This window comes from Daucus carota, chromosome 9 (genome assembly GCF_001625215.2).
Source record: "Daucus carota subsp. sativus chromosome 9, DH1 v3.0, whole genome shotgun sequence".
In the NCBI taxonomy this organism is placed as follows: Eukaryota; Viridiplantae; Streptophyta; class Magnoliopsida; order Apiales; family Apiaceae; genus Daucus; species Daucus carota.
This window is the reverse complement of record NC_030389.2, coordinates 6590065-6603062: the sequence shown is the minus strand read 5'-3', so window position 1 is coordinate 6603062 and position 12998 is coordinate 6590065. Positions and strand designations below refer to the sequence as shown.

Genomic DNA, 12998 nt, shown 5'->3' with positions numbered 1-12998 from the left:
TCCGATAAAGATTGGTTTAGATTAACAGAACATATTCTGGCGTGACCCTTCAGTACTCGAAAATACTCAATCCGGACAGTGGTGTGATAGTGTTGTTTCCCTTCTCGGTCTAGTCATATCATACTAGCAAACTGAGCTTTAAAGTGCGCACAAGTGCAGCAGATTATTTTGGAACATTGCCATTAATAATAAGCGAAGGTCAATTTTCAAATGCAGCATCATTATATTTTCTGGTGCGCTTAACAAGAACTTCTATATATATGTGCTTCAACCATTTACACTCATCAAATGTGTTACTTCCATTTTCTCCAGTAGCACAAAACACTCAATTATTATTCAATTATTTTTTCACATAATTATCTCAAGATGATAGAATTGAGCGATGTCTATAAGGTGGTGGTGGCAATGGTGCCACTCTACGTAGCTTTAATGTTAGGCTACGGCTCGGTGAAGTGGTGGCGCATGTTCACTCCGGAGCAATCCGACGCGATTAATCGGATGACTTGTTACTTCATTATTCCATTTTTAACCTTCCAGTTCACCACACACTTGAACCCTTACAAAATGAACTCTCTGTTTGTGGCTGCGGATGTGATTTCGAAATGTGGGATTGGGGCAATGCTAGGGCTGTGGGCTTATTTTTTTGGTGGGAGTTACGAGTGGTGCATTACGGGGTTCTCGATTTCGTCGATTACGAATGCTCTAATTGTGGGAGTGCCGCTGATGAGGGCTATGTATGGGTCTGTGGGGGTGGATTTGGTGATTCAGTCGGCCATCATGCAGAACACTTTTTGGCTTATAGTTTTGTTTTTCATGCTGGAAGTTAGACGGGCTAGGCTGGATTTTGATTCGGTGGCCGCGGTTGAGATGTCGTCGGGGAAGGATTTGGAAGGGAGTGGTGGTGTTCATGAAGTGGATGTGAGTGTGGTGAGGCCTTCGGTTTGGGCAATGTTGAAAGTTGTGTTCGAGAAACTTGCGAAGAATCCCAACTGTTATGCTTGCATTGTTGGACTCATCTGGGCATTTGTGGCCGCCAGGTATCATGGCTTTAAAATTTTAAGAAGATCAATTTAAATTTAGCTTATAGTGAAATGCTGAATTCCGGATGTTTGTAATGCAGGTGGCACTTTGAGATGCCGAGCATTATGGAAGGATCGATTTTGGTGATGTCAAAAGCAGGAACAGGCACTTCCATGTTCTGCATGGGTAAGCTTCGAGCACAGTTTCGCACGATATATTGTTATGTTTGTGTAATACTACGACCACATATCCACAAATGTGCACTACAGAATGCTGAATTTGAGTGTTTATTGAGGCAGAGCGCATTACTTAATTTACAAAACTTGGTAGGCACTCAACATATAACTAATCCAGCAGCAACGCCCACACAACCTAAAAAATTACGCAATATATTTATGACTAAATGCCCTTTTAACCCTTAATGGAAGTGTGTTACCGATAAGGCACTAATCCAGCAGCAACGCCCACACAATCTAAAAAATTACGCAATATATTTATGACTAAATGCCCTTTTAACCCTTAATGGAAGTGTGTTACCGATAAGGCCTCAATGATTTAAGTCGGCCGATTCAACCCTCCAAGTATCCGATATGTTCTGATATATACGTGAAAAGCATAAGTCAGGAGAAAAAACCACAAATGTTGAACTTAAATTATTATGCGCATAGTTTGAACTTGAGATATATATTGTTTCCTGACAAAAAAAAAGAAGAAGAAATATATATTGTTCTAAAACTCAAAAATATATATGTTTTCTATATATTTCAGGATTATTCATGGCCTCAAACAAGAAGATAATTGCTTGTGGTGCCAAGGCCACCGCTATAGCCATGGGTTTGAGGTTTATTACAGCACCATTAGCCGTGGGCATCGCTTGTGTTGCTGTAGGCTTACGTGGCGAGGTGTTGCGAATAGCTATTGTTCAGGTTGTTACATCTAGATTTATGTTGATATACATATATATATTTAACACTGTTTATTCATACAACTGAAATTTATAAACATTGATAAACATAATTTTTTTCATTTTGTTCCAGTCAGCACTTCCGCAAGCCGTCGTCACTTTCATATATGCCAAAGAATATGGATTGCATGCAAATACCATGAGTACTGGGTGCGTACTAACTTTGTGACTTGTCTCGTTGACATAAAATATACGTGTGTGTATATTCGTGACGTGTTTGATTTATCTTATTTTTTGATATTAAACAATTTAATTGTGAAAAAATATTTTGCATTTTTTCTAAAATTATTATTTATTTTAATATATATATATATATATATATATATTAAACACAATATAATATTAAACCCATTCTAAATAATCTAGATTATAATATATAAATAATTTTTTTCGAAATAAGTTTTTGATGTAAATACGGACACATTATAATGGAATTGGCTTTGATACATGCAGGGTTATCTTTGGCACGGCGCTCTCAGTGCCGATTACAATCGGCTACTTTGCAGTCTTGGACCTGTTACAGATCTAGTTGAATTCAAGAAACTGTTTCCAGTAATTCTAATGTAATGTCTCATGGAATTTTATGAATTTGAATCAGTCATAATTAATTGATTGTAGCTTCTTTGTCTCGCACAAATTATTTGGAGCTTTATGTCTACCGTTTTAACCTTAATTTGGATTCTTTAATCTTTTGTTTGTACTCACTTTTTACACGTATTTTTAAGATATTACTAATTTTTAAAATTCGTGCTATCCTCATTTGCATTCACGCTAACATCTTAATATCTGGAATAAAGCGCTAACAAAATCTATCATGAGTAAACTGACTTGCCATCTTACATAATTAATGTTAAAATTGTATTTACATAATATAATACCAGAAAAATGGGTTGAATCTTTCAGTTTAACATCGATGAGTAGTTATTGAAACATAAATTTGCAGAAATAAAACATTAATTTTTTCAATCGACTAACTACAACAATCATATCTTGTCGAACATGCAAGAGTTTGAGGAAATGGCTAAGCAGTATGGTCGGACAGAGAGCAAAGATGTCCAACTTATGTTATAAATGACAAGTTGATCAGGTTTCAAATCTGTTGTGCATTATATATTCGACTATGCAAACTGTTGAAATATAAGTATAATATCCATAAAAAGGCCTCCTTTTAACATCTTAAGGTTTTAGATGCAATGCTCCTTTACATGGTATCAGAGCTCAGATTTGTCAACCTGTGTCGATGACACCATCGCTCTTAAATATATAGCTGTTAGGTTGCACAGAATGGATCCAGAAGGACTCGATTAAAATTTGAATCGTGTAATTGTTTACGAGTTTTATTTGTTCTTCCATTTCATTCATTGCCTTATATTTAGAGATTAATTACGTCTCTGATTTATAAAAAAAAATGTTTCATTCTTTCTTATATAGTACAATTTTTCTCAAATTTCAGCATAAAAATTTTGCACTCATTCATATTTATTCCATTTCGTTCGTCTCAATTAAACATAAGATAAGACTTGTGATAAAAAGCTAGCCACTACTTATGAAGAGAGGGTGAGGGAACCACATTATTAATTTGAAGATAAAAGAGATGGGTCATGGGTGAAACTATTAAACTTGGAGACAGACGTCACAAGAATCAAGACACTAATTAATTAACGGCGAGAAGATTAGCACCTGACGGTGTGCGCGGAGCTCTGCAAGAACAATTTTAAATTTTCCATAAATGTTAAAGACTTTATGGATGAATAGTTATTAAATCGGTTTTTCTATAGTGTATTAAGCAGAAAAATATAAATATTTAACTCATTTTGATTGGTTACTCGTTAGTAATGGTCAGAGGAGGAAGCAGCCCTTTTGGGGTGGGCTGTAGGTCGGTAAAAAAAACTTTTCTAAAATTTATATATATATATATATATATATATATATATATATAGGGATAGGATCAAATAAAAACTTTTTTAAGTTACAAACTTACAAACTTTTTTTTATTCTCCCATCGTGTTAATCCTTAGTTATATAAAGTATCCATGTTGAAAATTCTTCAAAAAACATCACAATTTTTAAAAATAACGCATAAATAAATCACGTTTTCAACACATTTATAACTGGGGTTCAACATCGGGTGTTGAACACTAATTATCATTGTGTTGAATATATCTAAAAAGATGTTTAAACTATACCTCTGGGGTTTGGGTAGGGTCTAGAAACATAAATATTAGTTATATAACATGTTTACCTTAGTTCTTACATTTAAAAATTGGTTTATGTACTTCTCCACCACTATTTTAATCGATGTTCAACAAAATATGTTAAAAAAATGTTGAACTCAAGTTATATATGTGTTGAACAAAAAAAGTTTGTAAGTTTGTAAGTTTGTACCAGAACCCTCCCCTATATATATATATATATATATATATATATATATATATATATATATATATATATGTTGTCTCAATAGCTTCGCCTAGGTAACCCAAAAATATAAATAATTATGCTTCTCTCATCTTCACCAAACTAAACGTATACACACGGTGTTGTTTCTATTTTTCACACTTCACAGCCCCATCGCACAATTAAAATTGATGCTACCCCGCCGACCTCCGCCGCTCCGTCCAGTCCAGGTGAATTCTAAATCCTGGTTCCGCCCTTGCTAATGGTGGACCTCCTGCATATATAAATATGCAGAGAATGTACCAATGATCAACGATGCATGAAGCGGGTATTTATATTTGTATATACTTTATCTTTAAAATATCGTTTATTTGTATTTTCACGAGAACATGCAATTATATTACTGTTTGTTCGAATCGATCATTGGTATAGTATCACTTTTTGATAACATAACACTTTTGTTTAAAAAAAAAATTGCAACTCATGGTCTTATTGGCCCCCATTTTGAGGGTTTTAGCACTCTAATTTGAAGAAAAGACTCGCATCATTAAATAACCAAAGATTTCATGACAATGCTAATTAGTTTTTATAGAGAAACTCATGGACCAATGTACTATTTACATGTATCATGTATGTTAATATTTTGTCTTGCACTAAATCAGAGATATTTACGAAAACAATTTCCTTATATTTTAAAATTAAGGACATAATCTGTGTATATTTTACTCTACTCTTAATACGCGGAATATATTATATACGTTTCATTTGATTTAGTGACTTTCTCTTCTTTATAAACTGTTGCCTTATCCATTGATCATGTTAATTAGTTATTGATGTATGGGCACATAACTTCCGAGTTCCTACAAGATTACATGCAAATCCATTATGAGCAACTTATGCAAATTTAGGTCTGATCACTTCGAATTCATGTCATGTGACGTGATGAATATATCACTAAATATTTAGATTGTGATATTGGATGTCGGAGCTTTGTCACCGTTCCGGTCAGTTGATGTTCCTCCATTCATCCACTTAAAACTTATTAATTTAAAATATATTTATCAAATATCTCTTTTGTTATTACTTCCATATAATCGCTTAAATTCTTAATGCAAGTATGTTTGATCATCGTGTATATAGCCGTCAAATTAGATCAAAACAAGTACTTGTCGTAAAGCAAAGATACCACGTACGAAAACAACCCTCAAACAATGTACGACGCCAAAGCTTTGTACCCACGAAGTGATCGACCAAATAAATAAGAGTAGCAAAAAACAGTAGACAAGCACTTGCAAGATTCCCTTCCACTGCGAAATGCAGCCATAGAAATCATTCTCTAGGCAACATGACTGACCAGCAAACAGCACTTTAAATTACAGACATCAACAAAAAATGCTTTTCGTTTGTAAATGGGTTGGATTACGACCGTCAAGAAAAATAATGAATAGCGAGGGGTGTGATCTCGCTCGAGTAATAAAAATTAACTGTTTAGTTCAACAATATTTTGTATTACTAAAATATTAAATTTTTTTAGAAGTCTAAGAATGTGAAAGAAATTAAAATATTTCAAAAACATAAAATATTTGTTGCTATGAAAATAACATTCACTTCATTCCAATGTAATAATCTTATTTATCCAAAAAGATTCTTATAATATTTGTCTTTTTCTTTGGTTAATATAAATTTTATATCAGCCTACTTCCTCGGTCTCCCCCATTTCTTTTACAATTTTTTCTTTATTGTTTGACATGCAATTTAAAATATAAAAAATATAATTTTTTAACTTATTTTTAATATTTACTTTTGAATAAAAATTTATTGAGTCGTTAGAGTAAGAGATGTCAGAGTAAAGTCTCAAACTATCATCTGCTATATTTCGACATGCTAGCAAGATAACATACTAATATTTATTAATTTATGGGAAATTTATAAATAAGATTATAATGAGGATGTGGGATATAACTTCATCATTGCGTCGAAAGGGGTTTGGTGGTAGACAACTTGATATCCATGAAATTATACTGCCTCACACATAAGCTTTCATCGATGACTAGCTAGTTATGGTTAATTTCTTATAGCATAATCCATTCCTTTATGCCATAGACAACCTTACTATATCATCAGTTCTTTACTATTTCCTTCTGTATTATATTTCTGTACACAATCGGGTGTAAAACCACTTTCGATCAGAAAGTCCTTTATGAAACCAGGTTACCACTTAACCAATGCATAACAAGTCACCCACAGCTTACCTCAACCCTGATTAATCCAAAGCAAATTTCTTTTAGCCTTCTTAATTATACACAACCCAAAAAGCATTAAGCACCATAACACATAAATTAATATTATATATTTGATGGGTGGTTAATACATGATGTTCAGCCCTTTAGGTTGACAGTTCACATTTCGTGTACATGCACACGATACTTAACTATTTTATATATTCTAAACAAAATTTACTTGAAGTACAAACAATAATATATAGTATACAACTGTCGACCGATACTCTAAATAGGATCACCGTTTCCTATACGACTATTACAAGAAAAATGGATAAAAATGTTCGATGTCGGTGAGTTAATTACACTGTATAAAAACGTTAAACGTTAACTCACCCGTTTGAAATTAGCCAAAATTCATATGCGGACGTTAATTACCTTATAAGTTGATTATGACTCGATTCGGACAGAAGAGTGCAAGTAGCGTTTGTTTCTCTACTTACCTGGTCTGCGCTTATTTTGCAGACTCGACTTTCAAAAGGCACGTACCCAAAAGTGCAACAGATTGTATTGGAATATGGCTATGGAAAGTATATTCAGAGGTCAATTTTCATATATAACATCATTATAAACTCTAGTGCGTCTGGAAGGAGTACTATATATGAAGCCAAACCGTTAGTTTAAGTAAATGACTTATTACTTAAAATAAAAAAGTGAAGTATAAGTGAAAATCAAGTTAAGACTTGTATATAAGTTATAAACCGTAAGAAAAACAAGTAGAAGTCGTGAAACAAAATCTAACATTCTCAACTTTTTTAAATACTTTTATCTTTTTTAAACTAACGGGTCAAAAAAGACGGGAGCTACTTTTTAATTCCTGTTTCTCGTCAACAAACCGGCACTACTTTTTAGCTCTTGTTTCTTGTAAACAAAGAGGCACTATATATAAGTTCTTCAACAGCTTCAAATCATCACATATCTTTACTTGCATTTTCTCTTGCAGTACAAAACTATACGAAACAGAAAAAAATTTCTCAAAAATATCTAAAGATGATACAACTAGATGATGTGTATAAGGTGGTGGTCGCCATGGTGCCACTCTACGTAGCATTGTTGTTAGGCTACGGCTCGGTGAGGTGGTGGCGCATGTTCACTCCGGACCAAACCGACGCGATCAACCGAATGAATTGCTACTTCATCATGCCTCTTTTCACCTTCGAGTTCACGACACACTTAAACCCCTTCAAAATGAACTATCTCTTCGTTGCGGGAGACGTGATCTCCAAGTGCGTTATCGGTGTGGTTCTAGGGGTTTGGGTTTATTTCTTCGGTGGAAGTTACGAGTGGTGCATTACCGGCTTCTCGCTGTCGACTATAAACAACACGCTTATCGTTGGAGTGCCGCTCATGAGAGCCATGTATGGGGCCTTGGGGGAGGACCTGGTGATTCAATCCGCGGTTCTGCAGTCGATTATTTGGGTCATGATTTTACTGTTTATGCTCGAAGTGAGACGTGCGAGGCGGGATTTTGATTCGGTGGCCGCGGTTGAGATGTCGTCGGGGAAGGACTTGGAAGGGAATAGTGATGGAGAAGTTAATGTGAGTGTGGTGAGGCCTTCGGCTTGGATTTTGATGAGGACTGTGCTAGGTAAGCTTGCGAAGAATCCGAATTGTTATGCTTGCATTGCTGGACTCGTTTGGGCATTTTTAGCAGCCAGGTAATTAGCTATTATGGCTTGTTTTATACAATGCTTTGTTTATATGTTCTTGGACGAGTAATAGTTTCTAAGATTGTTTTGAGTTTCTTTATTCAGGTGGCACTTTGAGATGCCGAGCATTATGGAAGGATCGATTTTGGTGATGTCTAAAGCAGGAACCGGCACTTCCATGTTCTGCATGGGTAAGCTTCGAGCGAAATTAAACAGATTCACGCATCCGTCTTATTTTTGACAATTCTCAAAGTTATATACTACATCCGGCCCTTCCATTTCTTTACACTTTCCTTTTTGGGTGTCCCATCCAATTCTTTACATTTCAAAACTTACCAAATATGGTCAATGGGTCCCACCACTTCTCCACTTTTCTTTCCTTTTCACACTACTTTTACTCCACTATCTCCCTTTTATACATTAAAAATCAGTGGGTCCCACCACTTCACCCACTTTTCTTTCTCTTTTCAACTACTTTATTCATATTTCTTAACCTCCGTGCCCAACCCATTCGATAAGAAATGGGAGGGACGGAGGGAGTATTAATTATTTAACAGAAGATAAAATACTCAACTATAAAGAAAATGCTACCTTAAATTTTAATCGGATGACCCTTTTCTAAAGTGATGTATACATGTCATGCATGAGACCTAACATTCACCATGCACATATTTTTAACTTATTATTCGCATATTTCGAACTTTTTACTTATAATGTTCTGAAAATTGACCTATGCATGTTTTCATATTTCAGGTTTGTTCATGGCTTCAAACGACAAGATAATGGCTTGCGGTGCCAAGGCAACTATTATAGGAATGATATTGAGGTTTATTGTGGGACCCATGTCCGTCGGCCTTGCTTGTCTTGCTGTAGGTTTACGTGGTGACGTCTTGCGGATAGCTATTGTCCAGGTTGCTACAATTATACGATAATATATTTTACACTGAGCAAACTAAAATTTATGTTATGAATTAATCGATAATATTTTTTTCGTATTATTTCAGTCGGCACTTCCGCAAGCCGTGGCCACTTTCATATATGCCAAAGAATATGGACTTCACACAAATGCCATTAGTACAGCGTAATTAAATTACCTTTCTCCTTTGAATATAAGTATATATAATTTTTAAATAAACTATTTTTTATTTAAGTACTAAAAACTATTTCTTGCGTCTACGAGTAAATATATTATAAATATAGATATTATAAGATTCTCATCAATATTCGGTTTGTTTTATGCAGGGTTATTTTTGGTACCGTGGTGTCACTACCGATTTTGATTGGATACTTTGCTGTCTTGGACTTGATACGGATTTAACTTGAGTAAAGAGATTTTCTGCAGTGATTTTAGCTGGCTAGTCTTCATACACTTGAATTGATGCCTGAAGCACTTTCATTGATTTAAAATCTGGCATAAATATTTAATTCAAACTACTTTAATTCTGAGAAAGTAATGATGCTGATATCTTTCTTTCTACATTTTTGGTTTCTTATATATATTTTTCGATTGTAATCCAACTGATCAGTATCTGACATATATAACCGAGGTCTGAGTTATACTATTGGGACTCGTTATACATATCCAGTTGGATGGTCGAAACAGGTGTACACTATCTGTGACATGAAGTCACAGTATGCGCACATATCTCGTGACTCGAAATTAATGATGATGTGCATTGAATGAAGTACATCAGTAACATGAATATATTAGATAACTACGTTAGTGACTTCAAATCACTAATACTAAAAGCATCTCCAACGATACTCCTAAATCATTCTTTAAACAATGGAGTAATATAAAATGTGTCTCCTAGTAAGTTAATACATTGGAAAATGTGAGATTCCAATACTAATCTTTATACCTGGCTCATTATTCATATTTTATATTTATTTTCTATGAATGAGAGGAAAAAATTCTAAAAGAGAGAGAAGATTGGAGGAAAATTAATATTATATTGAGTTAAGAGTTATTAGATGCTCTTTAAAAGAAAGGAGAGAGAGCAGACTCTTAAATTTTTAGAGAGCTTCTAAGAGCCCATTGGAGTTCTAATTTTTCACTTGCTCTTTAAATTTAGAGTTAAGAGTTTGTTTAAAGAGCTCATTGGAGATGCTCTAAAGTCACTAACATTTTGCAAAATAGTTAAAATGACAGTATTATCCCTCACACCTTCAGTGGCATGAGATTACTAATGTTACATTTAATTTACCTTGGCCAACAACGTCAAAAAAATTCCCAACCCACCTAGTAAAAAATCATAAATATGACATTAAGGACTTCAACTCACTGATGTTTTTAAGGAATACACAAATTTTAAATCACTCGTGTTGTTTTCCCGACAAAGGTATAATGGTGAAAAGGATTATGGAGAGAATATTAGTGATATCATGTCACGGTATTAGTGATTCTAAGTCACTGATGGTCGCTTCTTCCGCCGTGGATCTCACTCAATCAACGACTAGGATTTGGTGCATGTAAAATTGTGTTATACAACTGTGTACGTTTAATTTACCCTATTTAGACCTGACTTAAGACACTATTTTTTCGAAAGACGTGTATTTTCTGATTAAATAAAGCATGCATGAGATCTGGAAGGGGGAACATGCCACACACTAGACAAATCCTTTCATAACGATTTTTCGATGGTGTGCCCGTGGGCACACAATAAAACGCAAAATTTGATAAATTTATTTTGTTTTGATTGGCTTACATTCTTTAATAATAATGAATCCCGTTGCATTCACAACAACCACGTCATTCAATATACACCAAATTCATTGATTTTAGTGCTCAACATGTGCCTATGGGCACACACTAGACAAACTTTTCTACAACGATTTTTCTATGGTGTGTCCATTGACACACAATAAACACAAAATTTGATAAGTTTACTTTGTTTTGATTGTTTGACATTCTCTAATAATAACTGACCCCCTTCAATTCACAAATATCACACCAGTCAAAATACACCAAATTCATAAACTTTAGTGCTTAGCATGGGCACACGAGCACACACTAAACAAACCCTTCTACAACGATTTTTCTATGGGTTGTCCATGGAAATACAATAAACATAAAATTTGATAAGTTTACTTTGTTTTGATTAGCTTATATGTTTTTTTTAATAATAATGGACCCCCTTGCATTCACAACAACCACACCAATAAAAATACACCAAATTAATGGACCCTCTTACATTCACAACAACCACACCAATCAAAATACATCAATTCCTTAGATTGTAGTGCTTAGCATGTGCCCATGGGCACACACTAGACAACCCCTTCTACAACGATTTTCCTATTGTGTTCCCATGAGCACACAATAAACACAAAATTTGATAGGTTTACTTTAATTTGATTGGCTTACATTTATTAATAATAATAGACCCCCTTTCATTCACAACAATCACACCAATCAAAATACACCAAATTCATAGATTTTAGTGCTTAGCATGTGCCCATGACACACACTAGACAAACTTTCTAGAAAGGTTTTTAATGGTGATAAGTATATTTTGTTTTGATTGGCTCACATTCTTTAATTGGACCTCCTTTCATTCACAACAACCACACTAATCAAAATACAACAAATTCATAGATTGTAATGTTTAGTATGAACCCATTGGCCACACACTAGAAAAACCCTTCTACACCGATTTTTTTTTTGGGGTGTCCATGGGCACACAATAAACACAAAATTAGATATGTTTACTTTGGTTTCAATGGCTTACATTCTTTAATAATAATGGACCTCTTTGCATTCACAACAACCACGCCAATCAATATACACCAAACTTATAGATTTAGGGGTTTAGCATGTGCTCGTGAGCACAAACTAGACAAACCCTTCTACAACGGTTTTCCTATGGCGTGCCTACGAGCACAAAATAAATACAAAATTTGATAAGTTTATTTAATTTGATTGACTTACATTCGTCAATAATAATGGAACCCCTTGCATTCACAACAACCACACCATTCAAACTACACCAAATTAATAGACTTCCTTGCATTCACAACAACCACACCAATCAAAATACACCAAATTCATATATTTTAGTGCTTAGCATGTGCCCATGGTCACACACTAGAAAAATCCTTCTACAATGGGTTTTCTATAGTTTGCCCACAATAAACACAAAATTTAATAAGTTACTTTGTTAGGTCCTATAAACTCACTATATAATATGATATAGTGACCACAATCTGTAACACAGTAAGACAATATAAGAAATTGTAATCAATAAACTCTTATATTCACAAAGCTTTGATGGTTACAAAAACTCTCTCAGTGATTTATATTGTATCACTAAGAGCTGCTAGGGTTCTAAACAATGTACTCGATAACTCAACTCTTATAGAGTAACCCTAATCTGTGTTTATATAGACACAGTTACAAAATCAATCTCTGATTTGATATCCTATAAATCTGCTATGAATTCTATCAATCAAAGATTGCTCCAGTTTTCTGTTTAGTTTCCATAGTCAGCAAATCACTCCTCCGCTTCTATCCTTCCTTGAAGTATATCCGCTTCTGAGCTCTTTCCACGTGTAAACTCTGACGAGTCTTGACTATGTAAACTCTGGTCAGACTTTATCAAACTCTGTCAGACTTTACCAAACTCTGTCAGACTTTACTAAACTCTGATCAGCTTCCAGATTAAACTCTGATGATTCCTGTTCTAAAAC

General features: G+C 34.3%; 1 protein-coding gene across 1 annotated transcript; it reads left to right on the top strand.

The window, feature by feature from the left end:
• The first annotated feature begins 227 nt into the window (after nucleotides 1-227).
• On the top strand, nucleotides 228-9756 carry LOC108202123 (auxin efflux carrier component 5). Its single transcript, XM_064083931.1, has 8 exons — nucleotides 228-1037; nucleotides 1121-1206; nucleotides 7678-7680; nucleotides 8000-8318; nucleotides 8415-8500; nucleotides 9063-9220; nucleotides 9314-9390; nucleotides 9552-9756. Exons 1-8 carry the CDS (start codon nucleotides 367-369, stop codon nucleotides 9625-9627), a joined length of 1476 nt encoding a protein of 491 aa, XP_063940001.1. The 5' UTR covers nucleotides 228-366; the 3' UTR covers nucleotides 9628-9756.
• The last annotated feature ends 3242 nt before the right edge of the window (nucleotides 9757-12998 follow it).

Bases quoted from the DNA above. Each gene is read 5' to 3' on its own strand.
- LOC108202123 (XM_064083931.1), top strand. From the start codon at position 367: ATGATAGAATTGAGCGATGTCTATAAGGTGGTGGTGGCAATGGTGCCA. The intron at 8,501-9,062 runs GTAAGCTTCGAG...TTCATATTTCAG, and splicing joins CACTTCCATGTTCTGCATGG to GTTTGTTCATGGCTTCAAAC. The intron at 9,221-9,313 runs GTTGCTACAATT...GTATTATTTCAG, and splicing joins TGCGGATAGCTATTGTCCAG to TCGGCACTTCCGCAAGCCGT.